The sequence below is a fragment of the Haemaphysalis longicornis genome, unplaced genomic scaffold (genome assembly GCF_048455015.1).
Source record: "Haemaphysalis longicornis isolate Haplotype H1 unplaced genomic scaffold, Haemaphysalis longicornis Haplotype H1 scaffold_8, whole genome shotgun sequence".
In the NCBI taxonomy this organism is placed as follows: Eukaryota; Metazoa; Arthropoda; class Arachnida; order Ixodida; family Ixodidae; genus Haemaphysalis; species Haemaphysalis longicornis.
This window is the reverse complement of record NW_027526445.1, coordinates 182,057,649-182,076,939: the sequence shown is the minus strand read 5'-3', so window position 1 is coordinate 182,076,939 and position 19,291 is coordinate 182,057,649. Positions and strand designations below refer to the sequence as shown.

Sequence of the window (19,291 nt, the reverse complement as noted above, 5' to 3'; positions counted from 1 at the left end):
ACGTGGTAATTGCCATTCTGTACGGAGTGGTTATTTTGTAACTGTGACCCAAATTATTGGCAATTATTCATTAACTCAAAATGTAATCAACTTACAAAAATTCTGACGGCAGATTTGAAATCAGCACAAAAAACTATAATGCCGTGCAGTTTCATTAAAACTGATTGGTAAATAAAAAAATACCTCTAAGACAAGTCTGCCTCCTCAAAAGCAGTGACAGTCTGCGGCGGACGTTTCAACTGCACTCTGGACTTGCAACTCACCACTACATTGTACTTCAACCTCTGCTGCAGAAGGTTTCAAGCCTCCTTTCGGCAAGCAGCAAGTAAAAAGGGGGTCACACAGTGTCCAGGATCCGCCACTGCGCTTTTATTGGGCAAATAAATTACCTTGTTCCTGTGTATCAAGCACAATGGGGAGGAGGAGGAGGAGAGAACGCACGCACACGCACACACACACACTGTCCCACCCAACACTCGGGCAACAACAACAACAAGGAACAAAGGGGGCCGTCGTAATCACAAGCGAATGCCCGGTCCTGCCGCCGCCCACGGGCACGTCGGTCCATCTATGTACACACGCTGCTGCTGCGATGGCAAGGCGCCGCCGCTGCTTCGGCCGTCTTGATCCAAGCCAAAGCCGTAGTTGTCCCTGGTGGCTCAGTGGCCCAATGGATGGACCAAATACTTATAGATGGTTAACGGAAGAGGGGACGCGGCGGCCAGCCGTGTTCGTAACACTTGTTCGTATCCTTATCTCCTGCTCTCTTTACGACACATTTGTGAACGTAGCTTTCGTGTCGCGCTAGGTCACAGCAGAAGCAAAGAAAGAGCGCTCATGAACAGCTGGCCGCTAGAACCCCACAGAGAAACGGAACGCCCTAAGCTCGTGTGGAGAGCGAGCCCAATTGTGATCACCTTCTCACATCAGTACAGGCCTGCTGCAAATCCACCTCACAGAATGGCTACCACAGACGCAATGATCCAAGAAGTGTTTCCCAGAAGCCATCCGCAGGACGAGACAAGTGGCATGTCCTCTCTGCCAAGACAATTAATGGTGCTTCGCAGTGGCCTGTTCCGGCAACCACCCAATAACGGGGCTTCTCCGGCGTTTCGGGGGTAAGCAGGGTTTGGCCAATCCAGCAATCACGGCTGAATGGTACCTTGTAATGGCCGGTATTCAGCCTTTCACCGGACACCAGCAGAGCTCGGCCAGCCTAACCGTGGTAGAACGTGCGGCCTCGGCAGTACTTCGTTTTGGCCGGTAACAAAAAGAGCCCCCACGAAGCTAATGGCCGACCTCCGGCGTTTCTCCGGCAATTGGAGCTTGGCCGCAACCCCTGGCAAGAAGGCTCAGGGCTACCTGCTGTTGTGGTTCACCACCAACTGCGGCTGCCTGTGGGTCTTCGGAGGCAACTGGGGCGTCGTGGCCGGCGGTGGCCTCAGCGGGGGCGGCGATAGCGCCGTGTCTCGCCGCGGCGCAGCAAGCAGCGATGCCAGGTCTCCGTTGTGGGCCGAGTTGCGGCGTGACAACGTCCTCTGCGCCGCCATCATCGGCTGGTCCAGAGTCCGAGGCGGCGTCCGCGGCAACGTCCAGCCACCCTCCCGCCGCGGAGGCAGCGGGGGTGGAGACGCCTCTCGCGGCATGGGGTTGTCGCGGGGCGGCAACAGCGGTGGCGTCTGGTCGTCGGGAAAGAACCCTGTTGGTGACGAGGGGTCGCATGACGAGGTGGACGAGTCTCGCTTCTTTCGCGGCGGAAGCGGAGGCGGAGGCAGGAGAGGTGGCAGGTTGGGTGGTGGTGGCGGTGGAGGGTGGGAAGGTGGCGCCGACGGCGTTGTTGCGGGCGACAGAGCTGGAAGAACAGACAAGCAAGTTGCGGCTGTTAGCACACTGTGCCACAGGACAGTTATGTACTGCCGGTAGAACGCTTATCAGAAATGCAGCTTTTGTACTTCCAGCCTTGTCCTGCCTCGCCCAAGAGGGATTTGTAGAAAACTACTGTGGCATTCTGACGCCTCAGCCCCTTTTGTAAGGGGTATGTTTCGGCAGTTTTCAGATGTAAATAGTTGAAGTTGAAATCGCTGTTATAGACAAGCATTCTACTGGCTGCGCTAGTGGAACAAGCCCTATGGTCAACTGATAAGGTAGTAATGTAATGATCAGCTTCTGGCTACACAAAACAGAGTGCTTTTTAATGTCTCATAATACCTACGCTAAATGGAGTACAGATGCCACTTGCTTCCTCAAAGACAAACTGAGGCAAGGTGCAACACGGCGTTTCAACCCTTGCACAAGAGGTATTCCTGGCAATGACACAGCACTCCCAAAAGTGTCCAGATAATGTCCCATAAGGTCATTCAGCATGTGTGGCAAATAATGATGGCTCGCACTCGATTGGAAGACAGGCCCACTTTCAGTTCTGTTCAATATCCTCTGTAGATTGCTACAGCATTCATTGCTTTTGTTTCGATGACAACTGCGCTTACAACATCACATCCATATGGGCTCTAAGCATTTGATGCGAGCTGGTACATTATCATAAAGCTGGGTCTTGTTAAAAGCGTATGCGAGTTTTTTAGGCTAGTGCGAACAGTAATATTTTATTTCGAAGCGAATTCGAATAGATTTCAGGTGTCCGAAGAACAAAACTGAACAGTTTGAAGTTATTCTACGCAAAGTTGTTCTATGTAAGAATGCATCCCGCACACTATGAATCCGGGAATAGCCTTTGTCATTTGCTGTGCTTTTGGCGCCGTATGTTTTAGCTTCGGCTTGAAATGGTGACATGTCAGGCTTAGCGACAGCAGTAGACTTACACTTTTCCGCGCACGTTTCTTACAGTGTGGCATGAAGACATCCGGGTGCCTCTTTAAATGCGTCGCCAGAGTCGCATGGCATGGCATTTGGGACACTGAGCTTCCTGGCCTAGCGGGACCTTCACAATAAAGTTTCATATCGGGTTGGCACCCGTGGACACATTGGCCATGTCACTCGACTGACTGAAGCAACTGATGCCCACTGAAGCTCAAGCGCAGAGTACGATCAACACCTGCCCACTGCATGCGTGCCACACGGTAACCAGACAAATTGCTTCGTTACCGTTTCATTGTTTGAAACAATAAAACGGGGGCCTTGACTACCTTGACGAACGTGTGCGCATGAGATGGCTAGGACAACGCTCTGAATGTGGCTTAGCTTGCCTTGGCTCCACATGTAGTCAAGATGCAGGCCTGATGTCAGTGGCACTGCAGTTTGCCTAACGAAACTGAAACTCCTGAGAGCACTTGAATGCAGTTTTAATATTCCTTCACCCCGAATACTTTGAAATATCGGAAATATTTAATTTGGGTCGAAGCGAATTCGAATACTGTAGTATTTGTTCGAATATTCGAAGCGCTCGAATATTTGCACAAGCCTAGAGTTTTCCATTAACTTAGTAGGTTGTCTCGTGAATTGACTTCAACAAAACGGCAACTTGAAAAGCTGGTAATAAAAGGGGACTAAAATACAGTTCCCCCACACACAGACTGACCACTACGTTCAAAACACACCCTGTGATGTAGCCTTGTGCAACGGGGAGGCCTGTGGTGTATGCCTTTTCTGATATATATATATATTTTACATTATTTAAGTGGCTTGGGAAATAATGGAAGCAGAAGCAACGTAATCAACATTCCATCAGTTTACAGTTGACATTTCTCGCAACTGGCAGCACCAAACGTTCTGGGTGTCTCTGTGTGTGGAACAGAACGGAAGCGGAGAGACCACTGCTACTGACCAGCCCCGATGAGGACGGGCGCAAAGACGCTGGAATCGCTGTGCTGCACGTAGGGGGGCGTGAGCGGGGTGGACGGGGAGGTGGGCGGGGTGGCGTCCTCCCCCTCCGACGAGGCCGTGGCCGCCGCTAGGGGCGCCCCTCCCCCTCCGCCCCAGCTGGGCAGCACCTGGTGACTGCCGGCCGACCGCGTCAGCCGCGGCTTGATCCCGGGCGACTTGAGCGGCAGGTCGGGCCACTTGCGCGGCTGCGAGCGCAACGAAGAATGCCAACAGTGAATCGCGATGTTTGCATGCATGTCACAATGCACTGCCACTGCTGTCCGCATTACGCGTCTCCAAATGTGATCCCGATCACGCTTGTTGCAAAAGACGGCAGTGGGCCGTGCCACTTCCCATCGCCATGAGGAGCAGAATGAGGAGAGGATTCGCTCTTCACGTGAAGCAGTTTTGAACACTTGCACGTTTACCTGCACTGTCGTTGCCAACAACACCCCAACCAAATGCACAACTGCGCCATGATGGGCCGGGGTGAATTGTGGTCCCATCTACAGCCTAGGTCCAGGCCCCAAGGCTGCATGAGAGCTCACGCCTGAACTCTTCTAAGGCTCAAAAGGACAAACACATCAAACAGACGCACTGGCAGATGCTCTTCTTAACGAAGAAGTTGCCTAATTGCATCTGTCTGTCATCATCCCCTAATCCCTTACGCCCCCCGACACTATTGAAAAAAAAACTTGGCAAGCCAGCTGTGCAAGCAAACAGCAAGAACACTGTTGAAAGTTTATAGCTTCCTTTCTGCTCAATGGACAGATACCTCACAAGTAGGACAAAACGCCTTTTTGCACCGCTGTACTATAACACCTCAATTCCTGTGTTTCTGGTTCATAAAAGCTCAGCACCATTGCAGTGCAACTGAATGTGTGAATGATGCGTCTCCCAGCCCACTTAGGTTCTGTTGCAAGCGGTCGTGAGAGGTTTGCTGACGGGGTTGTATGGGCGCAATTAATAATCTGGTGCTAGAGCAGGACCAGAGGCAAAGGTCACGGCTGAGCAGGACTGAACAACTTGCACACGGAAGACTCTTGGGACACACGGGAATGGAATAATTTGCACAAAGACTGCCAATTACTCAAGGCACTGACTGCTGCTGCCTTCCTTGTTTTCTGCAAAACCCCAGCCACCCATTAATGACCTGCCTCTTCACCTGTGCAACCCAGCTGTTGTCTGTTCTATGCAGCAGCAGCCATAAATCAATACACATATACACATAAGAAAAAAACCTACTGTGAATCCTTCTCGCCATTAGGCTGAAAAATTTTAGGAAAAGCCACACGGGGCTGCTGAAATTAGTGGCAGATTGAAACTGGTTCACTGAAATTGTAACCGATCAATACAAATCAATTTGCAATTCTTTTCTCTTTCTCCCTCAGCCATTTCATTGAGCTTCAGCCAATCCCCCTTGACAGATAAGTTCTGCACTGTGTGTGTCTGTGTGCCTATTAACATCGGGGCCTCACTCAACACTGTCAATGAAGCGGCCAGTCAGTGGTACTCACAAACTTTGGCGGCTGCTTGCACCCGCGGGGCTCGATCTCGAGCGACTTGCTGTACAGGTAGTCGGTGAACTCCTTCTCCGACTGGTCACCCTGCGGGTTCAGGTTCTCCAGGAATTGCTGCGACGACAGGGGAAGAAGCGGGAAGGAGAGTACGGTTAGCCTCCTCTTCAAGGGGCACTCTTAGATGCTTGGAATCAGAGGGAAATTGGCCAAGGGTTGCTCCCTATTCAAAAACATGCTGGTCTTCACTTATTATTTTTTTTATATATATATGTGTGGGAAGCAAACCAGAGTTCATCCAGCAACTAGACTGCTTGAACGCGACACCTACAAACTCAAGCTTAAGTGGGCCACGTACTTTTGGCAGAGTCTGCATACACACGAATGGACGTTATAAAAGGGGGGCCCACCCGAATGTCGGGCTGCACGGTGAGGCAGTAGGGCTGGTTCTGGTACTGCTGGATCTCCCCCGTGATCTCGGCCACCTTGCGCCGCTTGCTGAAGTTGATCAGGCCCTCGTGGTTGGGCAGGAAGTCCAGGTTGCCCTCCTCGATGTGCAGGATGTTGGTCAGGTACATGCCTGAGGAGGGGAGTGGCGGGCAGCGGACAGCACAGGGTTATTGTTGTCGCCCTCCTGCCCTTATTATTTTAAACCAGTGACTCTTTCAAATATCTTTGCAAGGTTTATTGGAGCAAACTTGTGCTCTACAACCAACAAGAGATAAACACAAGCGTCAGAGAAGCGGTACGCAAAGTGACACACACACGAGAGCATTGGTGAATACAAAAGGAAGGGAAGGAAATCCGATTTGCTTCAAACATAGATAAGACAGTCGGGCGCGGCCAGGCTGTCTTATCACATAACACATATCACTAAACACATAAGCAAACAAAACAGAAAGCACGGTTTGCATCAATATACTATGAACTGTTCATTGTTATGTCCGATATATTGTCGTAACCAGTATTGTTTTGAGGGCTGTGTTCACAGAGCAACCAAAGCCCGCACACTTGCAACGAACTCCAGTTATTAGACAGCCCAAAGTTGTGCAATCGCAACTCTCGTTACAAGTGGGCCTGGACTTGTTGGCTGACCTCTGCTTGCCCGCAACGGTGGCAACTCACCAAGGAAGGGCACGCAGGGCGGGTTGATGGAGCGCAGCTTCTCCTGGTACTTGCGGCAGTGGTCGGTCTGGAGGTCAAACGCCTCGTCCAGCGCCTTCTTCAGGTTGCACTTGATGTTCTGCAAGCGTGCACACATAAGAAGGCAGCTTTATTGGTGCTCCTTCGCACTCGTTATCGCAGCATCATCACAGAAGCAGTGGGTACAGCACACCTCCTCGCCTTGTCTGCACTCCAATCCCCCCTATAGCAGACTGCCCGACATGCTTCAATCCACTCGAAATATCCTTCAGTTCCAAACAGCCTCGCACAGTTTATGTCTGTGGTGAATTCCCTACATGTCTGAGATGAATTATCTAATCACCAAGAAAACATGATCCTTTAGTTCCAAACAGCCTTGTACAGTTCATGTCTGTAATGAATTATCTACATGCTGAGTTGTAAAAAAAGAAAGCAAGAAAAACATGACCCAACTACCACCTTCACTCACTTGGTAACACACCTGAACAGTAAAACAAGCAGAAAAGGAATCGTGCAAAAACTCTCCCGTAGCCGTTCCACCAGCCATTCCACAGCCATTCCACCAGTTCACATGGTGATCCAAATCCCATGTAAGAAAAACTGTTAATCGTTAAAGATGAGACATTGCCCAAATTGCAGAGAAGCGTTCCTCTGTGTCTAATCTAAAATGTATGCCGTTTTGCACTTCACTAATTTGTCACCAACAAGCCCAATATGACACCCTATCGAAATGAAAAGGTTTACACGTCAAAACATTTCCCACTGCCTCTGGGCTCAAAAACTAAGATATGACTTGACTAATCAAAACCTAACACATTTCTCCTACGCCACCAGAGTACATTCCCGACAGAAACTTTTCTCGCAACTCTAAGCCCTGCAACACTGCTACCACAAGGAGATGCGAAGACGAGAAGACACGAACACCTCCAACCCCTACAATGGACGAGAACAACAAGAGCCAATAAAAAGAGCCGGAGAGAGCAGAATGCTACGCACGTTGAAGGTGTGCTCGAGGCGGTGGACGCAGGCGCTGGACATGGCGCTGGAGACGGCGAAGACGCCCGTGAAGTTGTTTAGCTCCTGCAGCACCAGCATCACCTCCAGCATGCGCGACACCACGGCCAGCCGCTCCTCCGCATTCTCCGTCTCCACGATGCACCGCTCCAGCCAGAAGGAGAACTGCGTGCGTTGAAAAAGAGGGGAACCAGGGTTAGCCCGACTGCTTGCAGACATTCCGTCTCTTGCCTCTCTCTGGACCCTAACTGTAAACAGCTGCGGTCTAGAAAACAGCTATGATGGCCTCTGTCATCGAGCACCACACTTGCCATCAAGCCCGGTTACTGCCAGGCCTTCAGGACACGAGAAAGGAAGTGGCAGCATAAACTGCAGAATTTACCATATCTTTGCAATTCTAAGCACCCTCCTTCACTTTTGGGAAAAAATATCGAAAGAAACTTTGCATGCGAATCTAAGCAACCCCTTGGCTAAGCAACAATCGCCAGGTGGATTTCAGACGCGTGGAAGCGGACCCGAGTTGACACTGTGGCCGAGTGTTTTATGAAGTTTTCAATTACAAACCGCTTTGATAGAACAGAAGATGACCAGGGGCCGAATTCGCTAAAACAACGGGGCATCGCTTTGAAACGACAAGGGTAGCGGCATGCAAATGCTTGTGTTCTGGGGTTGGGGCCGTCGCTTTGAGGAAGCTGTGCAGGGTGTGTGAGCCGCAGAAAAGCACTGCGGCACGGGCGTGAAGTGACACGTGAACAATGGGGGGCAGTGGGTGTCGCTTCGTGCCCTTGCCACAGTGCTTTTCTGCGGCTCACACTGAGTGCACAGCTTCCTCAAAGCGACGGCCCCAACCCCAGAACACATGCATTTGCATGGCGCTACCCTTGTCGTTTCAAAGCGATGCCCCGTCGTTTTAGAGAATTCGGCCCCTGTTGTGAAATACTGAGAGCGGCGGGCCAAGTGGCAAAACGGACTCAAATGGTGGACAGGGTGACATAAGCGGTGGGATCACTGTCTGTGCCTATTTTTTTTAATGTTTGCCAAATAAAACATTATTCCTTGCACTCGTCTCATCAAGATACAGCAGCGAAAACAAATGGCAAAGGGGGTAGTAACGTAGGTTTTTTAAATATTACGTAGTACCCCCCTCTCGTGATCATAGAAAAAAGGGTGCGCTCAGAATGGAGCAAAAACTTTTTCCAGCCATAAGGGGAACAAGAGGGACTCTTGCTGCGACCTCTCTCTCCGTGCACGCAAGTGCTTCCTCTAGAGTGGCACAAACAGAACTGGGAAAGTTTGCACATGTACGGGAGATAGGCAATTGCAAATGCAACCCGGTCAACACTCTCACATTTAGCACACCTAGTTTTAAACTGAGACTCGCCCAAATGCTCTTGTAGTGGACATGAAACTGTAATCACAAAAGGTTTTAGCGATTCCTTCCTGCCCCTCCCACCCGGAGTAGTACCACTCACGTTGGATGAGTGGTGGATCATCTTGAGCAGGTTGGGCGAGGTCTTGTGCTTGTCCTTCTTGGTCCAGGCAGCGTTGACCAGCTCCGAGGGCTTCACCGCCCGGTACAGGTCAAACTCCAGCAGGGTCAGCTGACGGGCAACCTCGATCGGGTGCAGCTGGTGTCGAAAGAGAGAGAGAGTGTCAGTATGTGACCCCACCAAGTCTAAAGGGCAGTGCTCAATCAGGCTGGTTCGCACAGGATTCGAGGAATAACAGAGGAATGATGACACAAGGGGACTATGCGTGGCTAGCACATTTAAGCAAGGCCGACACATCTGGCTGCCCAGGCACAAACTGGAGATGTCTGATATGTAAGCTTAAAGGGGCCCTAAATAGGCTTCCGAAGGTCGCCATTTCAATCGCGCAATCGCTAGAGTACCCCTTCACGACAACGTGTACCAAATATTACACCTCTGCGTAAAGCAGGGGTCGCACAAACACGAAAAAAAGATTTCAGTTTCTCTCCTGGCTCACCAACCATACCTTGCCACCACACTTGCGCGCTCTGACGCAGTTCTTTCCTGCTCTGACGCGCCTCTATGACGCACGAGACACTGCCCAGTGCGGCGCCGCGAACGCGAACCACAGCGACAGCGCTCACCGTGCAACCGGAATCTGGTGGGCGGAGCATGCGCATCGAGTGCTAAAAAAAAAAAAGCGCACGCAGGGCTTGGCGCAGCCAATGACTGCACGTACATCAAGGAGGGTGATGGATTGCCCTGTTTCTCTCGGTGGTCTTGCGCCGGGTCGATGACGCCGCGGCTTCCACAGTGCTTCGGAGGAGCTACTAGAGGAGGAGAGCCCCAGGCCTTATGGGTGGCCCCTTTTAATGAGCGATAACTCGGCTAATACTTAACGCATTTAAACAATTTTTGCGGCATGACGTTCCTTGGATAGTACTCCAGTGACTGCGCACGCAAAATCGTAATATTTGGCAGCCTATTTAGGGCCCCTTTAATGTCCTTCTTTCGTTATTTAGCTGCTTGTACAGGTGCTGTCAAAAGTCAAATTAGAACACGGTCTCATAAATTTACAGGAATTCCTTCTTCTGGAAACAGTCTGCATGCACTGGGTGTGCATTTAAAGGAGTCCTCTCTAACAGACAAAGTTTCCTGTTAACCAGTAATGGCTGTCATTAAGCCAGTAAGACAAGCATTTTGGGATATTCACAAATCCTTGTTCCAGTTACTTATGATGGCACCTGTACATTACCTGCCGCTTTGTTAGTTGCCCAGCGGCAGCTAGCTCTGTGGCAGCTAGCTCTTTGATCCTCCACAGGCCAAAGGCAACTGACTGACTGTCTCTAGACTTCTTGATGGTCTGTAAAATAACCATAGCTGGCACCCGCATCTACAAGCGGCAATTGGTTTACCGAATGCAAAAACGGCTCAAATCATGTCAAAAAAACGTGCGATTCCCCCTCACCGTGAGGATGTCGAACTTGTCCGGGCTGCTGCTCAGGTACCACTCGATGTGGGGCGGGCTCTTCTCGTAGCTGAAGGTGATCTCCCGCGGCTCGTCCAGCTGCTCGCTCTGCCCCACATAAAGAGAAGGGGAGGAGGCCATCAGCTCAACTTCAGTGGCTGTCACCCATCTAGCTCACCCTTAATAATCTTGTGTTTCTGCGCTAGCAACCACATCAATGACAACCAAACACCAAACAGCTCAACAATCATCTTAAAAGAGAAGTTGTTTATGCCCACCTGAACAAGGCTGACACAAGTGTGGGCAAGGTTTTTGCAGTATAGAAGCCAACACTAGCCCTAGGTTTTCCTTCAAACAGCAGAGCTGCCGCTGCTGCTGCTGGCCATAATGTGTGCGGCGTCATCAAGAAACTAAAGGTCATAGTTACTCTTACAATTTACCACACGTGTAAGCACGCGCTTTACAAGGAGTGCCTGGCGTCGTCCATGCTTGCACATGGCACTCGCAAGAAAATACCAAGAAAACAGTTCATCCGCGCCTCAAGGGGCAGCACAAGACAGCTCGCGCTACAGATGCCGCTCGTGAGGACGGTTGCCACCGGTTCTAGCGTGGGCTGACGCGTTCCGCTTTGGGAGAAAGGTGAAAGCCTGCGGACAAAACGAACGGGGCCCGCCAGTAATGCGTGAGGAAGGCTACTACGTAGACGGATATGACGATGACTAGTACTACCGCAGTGAATAAACAATTTCAACCCTATTGCAATGCATGCTGGTGTGTCCCTCAGCGCTTGCATGAAGAGAAATACTCCGGCTTCGCTGTGGTTTAGGCCTTTTGCGACATAGTTCAAGCTTTGCCAATTTTTTTTCCACTGCCTCTCTATCAATGACTATGATCATGTACCTGCTCTATGACATCAATTTGTTTTTCCTCGCAACCACCTTCAGCAAGGCCTAGAATGCTTACATTGTATTAGCAACAATTCAGGGACAGCAAGAACTCTTTACAATGTCCTTTCGGCATTCCCGCTGAGTTGTATGTTGGGTTGACACTCAACCAATTTAGCAATGTCTTGGACGTACTCTTTTTAGGGGCGGGGTTTATTTGAAGAACTGAAAATGTGATCTGGGGCAGACTTCTGCGCTTCAAGTCAAGACATAGTTTCGGTAGCAGGGCATTTAATGCATGCAAACCAACCCTTCACCTTCCCTGTTCTGTGTCACATCCGGGTTATCTGCTTTCACCCAATCAGGGCTTCCTCAAAAAGGACACGTTGATGGACGTGAAATAGTGGACAAAACTCAGAATTCTGTCCCTGGAATAACCTACAGCCCTGGAACTTCTTTTACATGACATTAAAGTCTGCATCACTAGGAAACTGAATTCTTCCCTTTACGGTCAAAAGCTCACCAACGGCCATGCTCATCCACACAGCGTCTTCTCTGTTTAATGAAGCAAACAAATGCGGCCAACAAACCTAACTTATCGCAAAACACTTGAACTAGAGTGCCTCTTTCCATTGGAAGAGTTCCATCATTACAGAAAGGTGTTTTTGTCAAACTTGTTAAAGACATACCAATGCTATCAGCATCATTGGTGTGGGAAAAAAAATCCCTGTGCAGAAGCACTGGTGCTGTTCTCTTTCTCTTTCCTTGTCTAAGATTGTACTTTGGTTTTCAAGCCCGCATCTGCACCAAGTATCTTGTATCTCCATTTTACTACTGCTTGCACTGCCATTTAGTAACTCAGTGATATCGGCAGCTAAACAAGTCATCATTGATCCAGCACCAAACTGAAGAAGCTACACAAGCAAAAACACAGAGCACAACTGCAAATCAATGCTGGCAATGCCCCCACAACGTGGCAGGGACTTCGTTTTTTGGCTGTAAGGTAGGTAAGCCCGCTGTGCCAATATCCCCACGCATGTCTCTGTCCTCACTGAAACACTGCCCTTTTTTTCTCCAAGCTGTACAACTGACAATAAACGCAAGCGACCGCAGTGCTAGACCAGCTTCCTCTCTGTGTTTCTTGTTCTTGCTATGCAGGCTTCTGCTGATGATGCCCAAGCATACATAAGAAAATCACTGAACCTTCGCTTTGCCATCTCAGAAAGATGTAACACTGAAATTCTATGGGGTTCATACACAGCTGCTGCGAGGTATCCTTACTACAGTAAACTTGACATATCGCTGAGTGGGAACGGAATTATTTCGTGTGAATACAGAAAGTGTTACATTTTGATTTGATTGTACGGCTTGACGCGCTGATGCAACGCAGGCGGTGAGGCGCGCCGTAGTGGAGGGCTCCTTGAATTAATTTTGACCACCAGGGGATCTTTAATGTGCGCCAAAATCTCACACATGCGGGCGTTTTTGCTTTTCACCTCCACCAGAAAAGCGGGCGCCGTGGCCAGGAATCGAACCCGCGTCCTCGTGCTCAGCAGCGCAACGCCTTAGCCCAAGAAAGTGTTACAAGGCAAATTCTTATGACAAGTGCAGTTACAGCCAAACCATGTGCACAATCAAAGCTACGAAGAGCCCCGTCTTCCTCTTCTGTGCTCTTTTTGAAATAATGATCCACTGCTACGCTAACACTTTCCAACCAAGCAGCATGTTGAGCGAGTAGTTCAAAAGCACGACCCTCCTGTATTACTTGTGCCTCGCAATGTCTTGCACATTGAAGCGTGTAGAGGCGCTGTGTGCCACAAAGACGTTAAGATGGACGGCATGAACGAGAACAGATGAGGTGAAGCACAAACTATCAACCCTACAAACTTCAAGATGTTCAAAAATCAACTAGCCCACTGCCAAGCTTTTTTGTCTGGTGTCCAGTGGTGTCAGGGCAGCCAGGTTACCACGTGCGTTCCAAGAGTGAGGTGCACCACAGTTTATTGCGGCGTCTTTTGTTTGCTGCCACCATCTTAGCACATATGCCCATTTGCCTCCAATTTGAACCTTTAAGAAACCTGGGCTGGTTTGCTCGATTGATTGATTGTGGGATTTAACGCGTTGACGCAACGCAGGCGATGAGGTGCGCCGACGTGGAGGGCTTTGGATTAATTTTGACCACCTGGGGATCTATTACGTGCGCCGAAATCTCACACACACGGGCGTTTTCGCTTTTCGCCTCCATCTGAAAAGCGGCCGCCACAGCCAGGAATCGCACCCACGTCCTCACGCTCAGCAGCACAACGCCTTGGCCACTGAGCCACTGTGAGCTGTTTTGCTCTTCCTCTACCACTGGCACGCACATGGCCAGAACCTGTCCCATCCTGCCCACTTTCTGTAAACTGAACAAACAAACGAACGAACTGCCTGTAAACTGAGCAAATGCAGTAATATTAGCCACCGTGGTCACTCAACCGCCCACTTCCACCACTGGAGAGAAGGAGGAGGAGAAGAGGCCCCTCACCCTCCGCTGGATGACCTTGTTGATGGACTCGACCCACTTGCGCATGTTCTTGCCCTTGACGCGATCCAGGAAGGCCCGCAGCTTCTCCAGCAGGCTGGCGTCCCGCTCAAAGTCATAGTAGTGGTGGTCCACCCAGTGACGGAGCACGTTCAGCACCCTACATGTGTGAATCGGTGTAAACGACACAGTTAAACTATTGGGAACCGGTCTTAACGACAAACCTGTAATGTTTCTATCATGCTGTAGCTTTAACATAGAGTTTCATACTAATATATACTAGAGGGAAATCTCTCGCCTACCAGCTTGGCTAGCCACACGACTTCTTTTCACTTTTAAAAGCCAAAATAAACAAAAAAAGGTAACATCTTTTTTGTTCATCTTGCATAAAGCTTCTAAATAATCCCTGCCAATTAAACCCTTCTGGAGCTCCATAAACAAATTTAAATAATCTCCGACAATAATACCGTCGCTTTTTGTGCATCCACACGCAACTCTTCAGCCTGTCCATGAGCAACGTGGCCAAGGACAAGTGGAACGTTTTTACCTCGTACATGACAGAATGCTCGCTGCAGTGTGGCCTAACTAGACCCTGGTGCCAGATTTCACCTCAGTATATATTGGTAGGAAACTTGACAGCTTTTTATGCCTGTAACTGCACTCTCTATAAATTTGGCTAGTCTGCCATCCGAAACCTCCAGCAGCCTCTCTTTGTGATGAAAGCTGCAGGCAGGCAGCACACCAGACAACTGCAGTGCCATCTCAGTGTACTGGACGTTCCTATGTTTCGATGGCATTCATTCAATGACAAATGCAGTGAGTGCACTGAGAAGGTGCTGCACTTGATGAGGCGCTGTTTTTCGTGCGTTTTTCACAGCACTTCAACAGGCTAGCGACATTTCTAGGGACTGTACCATAAACTGTTGTGCCCTTACCGGAACTGCACGGGCTGGCTGTACTCCTTGCGGAAGCGCTTGAGGCATTCCCGGTGGAGGTTGCGTGCCGCCTCCGCCTCGGCTCCTTCCGCCTGCTCCGACAGTGGGGGCGCCGGCGGCTCCGGAATCTCGAATGTGCGCGCAGCCGTTAAGGACTCTATCCCGGACATTCCAAGGTGGGGCCTTCCACGTTACATCGATCTCCAGGTACAAAACATGGCAACACTCGGAAAGAAATCTTCCCAAGGAAACACGACGGCTGGTGTGCACACTCCCAACGACAAAATGCCTTCAGGCCTGTTCACACTTGTGACGGTTGCGACAAAAGCGACTCAATTTCTGTTGCTCTAGTTGCATAGCTCAAGTCGCTCTTGTTGCAGCAACAAAAATTGGTTGAGACCAATCGCCCTAGATGATGCAACAAGAGCGGCAGAAATCATGTCACATTTGTCACTCCAGTCGCAAGTGTGAAGGGCCCTCAGCAACCAAGTTTACGTGAGCGAACTTGTGCCCCACAACCAGAGATGTCGACCCCATGGGGATCCTCTATTGCTGCCACCAGAGTTGCTCAATATACACCAGTTGCGCAACTGCCTGTTGACCCCACATATCAAACACCTGTCCGTGGTTGGCCCCCTGCACTGGGGGGGGGGGTAAACAGGGGCAAGCTGACTACCCCGCCATCTGCTGGCATAAAATTGAGGTACTGGTCAAGTGCTCGCGGCTGCTGCCGTAAGCCATACAGAAATGGCAGTAGAAACATATGCGAACATTACCTAATTTCGGGTTCCCTAATTTGAAAAGCAAGTTTTGTTTTATTCAGCTGCATTACTAAGTAAGTGTTTATAGCTGAGTTCAGTTTTTGTCCCCTCCTAGGTGCCAATACACTTGCCCCTCACCTTCAATGAAGCACAGGTCCTCATGACACCCGGATTCTGAAGCAGAGTTTCGCAACTGATGTATACTTAAAGGAGCCATGAAGAGAAAATGCAAGTTGGTTTTATTCGAAAGATTTCGTGTTTTATAGTGCCCCCAGTGCTTGTCCAGATACAAACGGTGCTTTATTCACTGAGAAATTAAACAATTTAGGTTAAAATTTTGATTTTCCCGCTCAATCGTGCGTTTTCGTGGTCCCAAATGACATCACAGGAACCGACCGCTCTGCAGCCTAGAGTACCTTCATTCACGCATCCGCCGTACAGGGTAGAGACACGTATACGCTGGCGCCGCCATTTTCGGTTGCTCGCTCGCCGCCGAAGCAAGTCATTGTGTCAAAACCGCGCTAAAATTATCGCCGCAACGCGGTTTACTGAAGAAGTTTGAATCATATTGTCTGTTTCGCGTTGCTAGGTCTCGTGGGAAACGAAAAGAATAACGCGTTGAGCCCGTTGGCCCAATTGCGGCGGCACAGGACCGTTCAAAGGTTGTCTCCACCCTGTACAGCGGTGTTGGTTTGTTCCCGCGTTTCTTTACGTTCCGTAACCTAGATGGCGCCACCATACCGTGGCAAGCGTTTGGTTTGTTTTTGCCCGCATTTAAACCTGGCTTGTTTTTGTTCTGGGAGAAAATATTTGTTCCCTGAAACAGTGCTCGCTCGACAAATGGGGTCACGTAAGACACCGTTGCTTGCGTCAATCGGCCAGTGTCGTCTGAGACAACCCCAAGCCCCGTAGTGCTGTGCAGCTAAACCAAGCATGCTGTGCGCAGTACGAACAGCAGAACGCAACAGTACTTCTATGTTTACATGTGCTTTCGTAACTTCCACTGTTTGTCCCATCATTCTTATTGCTTTGTAAAGAATGTGCCCTAAATTTAAGGGGGGACGCGGCTTTCAACTTCGGAAAAATGACCAAAACATCGTTTTTTTGAAACCCACATATTCGGCTTCTACGTTTCCTATTCTATGCATCTGCAAAGTTTTTAGGCTGAAAAGCGTCGCAAAGTGGCATAAAAAAATACTTTTGTTAGGCGCGGTGACAAACTATCAGCGCAAAAGGGCGAAAAAACGGCAATTTTCGGAGCGCTCTATCTCCGCAACGGTGCCACCGGGCGCGGCCATTTTGATATGGTTAGATCGGCCGAGCGATCGTCTTTCCGGTTCCGCTCGTCTCTTTTATCTGAGTTCATTCACAAACGCACAAACGGCAGAAAAGAAACGACGCACAAACGAAGCTAGAAATAGATGCTGAAGCGCTATTGGTCCTCCGGTCGGGGCGCAGAACAACGACCCTCCTGATTGGATGTCACGGGCGCAACGCAAGATGGCGGCCGCCTGAGCTGCGTAGCGAGCGGTTCGAGTTCATTTTCACCGCTTCGCTCGGCCGAGTTTCTGTTCAATCTATGGTATTCAACACGGACGTTATTGCGGTGGGAATGCCGGAGATAACGAGCCAGATTATGGGAAGTTGAGTGGCTCGAAAGGAGGAGGTCATCGAATGCTTCGTGGTGCGCGTGACTCTACCGTCGCCAGACCCCGGAGGGTGACGCGGTGTGCGCGCTTGCGATAGCGGTTCGTGAAGTGAACCTTTAGTCGGGTTTGCGATGTTTACACGCTTAGTTATTGCTGTGTTTTGACTGTGGGCTCGCTAGCCTTGAGAAAGAAACGGTCGACGCGTCAAACGCTGCGGCGTGCACGGCATAGCCGACGCGCATTGGAGCAGCACATGACTGGGCAACCGGTTACGATTGAACGCCAGTAGTTGTAATTAATGCCTGCGACGTTAGATTTAATCTTAAAAGCGACCTGACCAGCCATATCAGGTATAATCAAAGTTCGATATGTCGCGGTAAGCGTGCGCTGCAATGCGCGCGAGCCATATCGCCTTTCTTGCGCAACGTTTCCCGTGCACTTGTAATTTTCATACAAACAGGTTTGAGTTAGTAATACAGTTAAACCTCGTTATAACGAAGCGGGATATAACGAACTAATGGATATAACGAAGCAATCATAGTTCCCCTTGAAATTCCCATAGATACCCATGTATTAAAAACCTCGTTTTAACGAAGCTGAAATTTCCTCGCAATGGGTATAACGAACCTTTTTTTTTTTCACAACGAATGTCTACGGACTATTTCGCTACCTGCCAGGTCAATTTCTTATAGCGCGCGACCGGTTACGTCGCATCACGGATGCGGTGATTCAAAACTCGCGCTCGCAGGGCCGCCAACTACAGCGCGCTGCAACCGCCTGGCAACACGCGCGAGGGTGCGCCTCTCCCGGCACCCCCGGCACGGAGGAAATCCCTTTCTCGTGGCCTCGCCCGCACCCCACTCTTCTCCTCTTCTGCTGCGCGGCTTTGTGGCTTTGTTGCTGCTTTTCTGCGTGCGCGTCGACCGTCGAGTTGCCGCTCAGCTATTCTTTCTGTTTGGTCGTTCGAGCTCCCGCCGCCAGAAAAGAGATGGACGACGCAAAAAGAAAGCGCAAGACGATATCGATAGAACAGAAGGCGGCTATGCTGAAAGCCGTAGAGTCCGGCGTAAAGAAAAAAAAGTAGCCGAAGATTTCGGCATAGCGTTGAGCACGCTATCGACGATTTTAAGTAGCAAAGCAGCTGTCGCCGGTGCTGTCGCACGTGGCGTAAAAGGCGACAGGAAGAAGCTGCGCGCCCCCGCCTTCGAAGCCGTTGAGAAGGCGGTCTTCAAGTGGTTTTTGGACGCAAGAGCAAGCGGCATTCCAGTGAGTGGGGCACTGTTGCAGCGGAAAGGGAGGGACTTTGCGTGCATCATGGGGCACGACGACTTTGTGGCGAGTGCGGGCTGGCTGCAGCGCTTTAAGGAGCGCCACGACATCGTCGGCAGGGCCGTCTGCGGGGAAGCGATGTCCGTCGACCGCGAAGCTGCACTGCTGTGGGTGGAAACGAACGTTGGGCAGTTGCTGGAGAAGTACAGTCCCAAAGACTTGTTCAACGCGGACGAGACCGCCCTGTTTTATCAGATGCTGCCGCAAAAAACCTTGGCCCTCAAAGGGGAACGCTGCCAGGGCGGCAAACAGAGCAAGGTCCGCGTGACCGTGTTGCTCTGTGCGAACATGGATGGGACTGAAAAGGTGCCGGCCCTCGTCGTCGGCAAAAGTGCATCACCGCGATGCTTTAAAGGTAAGCGGAAGCTACAAGTGAGTTATGTGTCCAACCGCAAGGCTTGGATGACACGAGACGTTTTCGCGCAATGGCTGCGGGAGTGGGACGAAAGGCTGGGCAGACAGAAGCGAAAGATCTGCCTTGTCCTGGACAACTGCTCGGCGCACCACACTGCTGTTGTGCTAAAAAACATCGAGCTGTGCTCCTTGCCGCCAAACTGCACTGCGGTTGTGCAACCCCTTGACCAAGGGGTTATCATGAGCTTCAAATCCGGCTACCGCAAGCGTGTCATTGACCACATTCTGTTCAATATGAGCCCGAAGCGCGAGACCCAGATAGACCTGTACATGGCGATCGAGATGCTGCAGGCTGCTTGGATGTCTGTACCGGCAAGCACGATCGCCAACTGCTTCCGGCATGCCTCTTTTGGCGTCAGCAGCGGCGAGAA

General features: G+C 50.4%; 1 protein-coding gene across 1 annotated transcript in view; it reads right to left on the bottom strand.

Moving 5' to 3' along the window:
• Positions 1 to 347: 347 nt before the first annotated feature.
• The window catches only part of LOC144149197 (son of sevenless homolog 2-like), a 39,001-nt gene continuing 20,057 nt past the window's right edge, over positions 348 to 19,291 (bottom strand). The window contains exons 13-22 of the mRNA XM_077680730.1: positions 14,768 to 14,902; positions 13,836 to 13,992; positions 10,428 to 10,535; positions 8,963 to 9,118; positions 7,473 to 7,655; positions 6,459 to 6,576; positions 5,744 to 5,913; positions 5,334 to 5,450; positions 3,779 to 4,022; positions 348 to 1,852 (exon numbers count right to left, since the gene is read on the bottom strand). Of these exons, the coding sequence (XP_077536856.1) occupies positions 1,359 to 1,852; positions 3,779 to 4,022; positions 5,334 to 5,450; positions 5,744 to 5,913; positions 6,459 to 6,576; positions 7,473 to 7,655; positions 8,963 to 9,118; positions 10,428 to 10,535; positions 13,836 to 13,992; positions 14,768 to 14,902 (1,882 nt within the window). The 3' untranslated portion in view covers positions 348 to 1,358. The remainder of the gene's footprint in view (positions 1,853 to 3,778; positions 4,023 to 5,333; positions 5,451 to 5,743; positions 5,914 to 6,458; positions 6,577 to 7,472; positions 7,656 to 8,962; positions 9,119 to 10,427; positions 10,536 to 13,835; positions 13,993 to 14,767; positions 14,903 to 19,291) is intronic.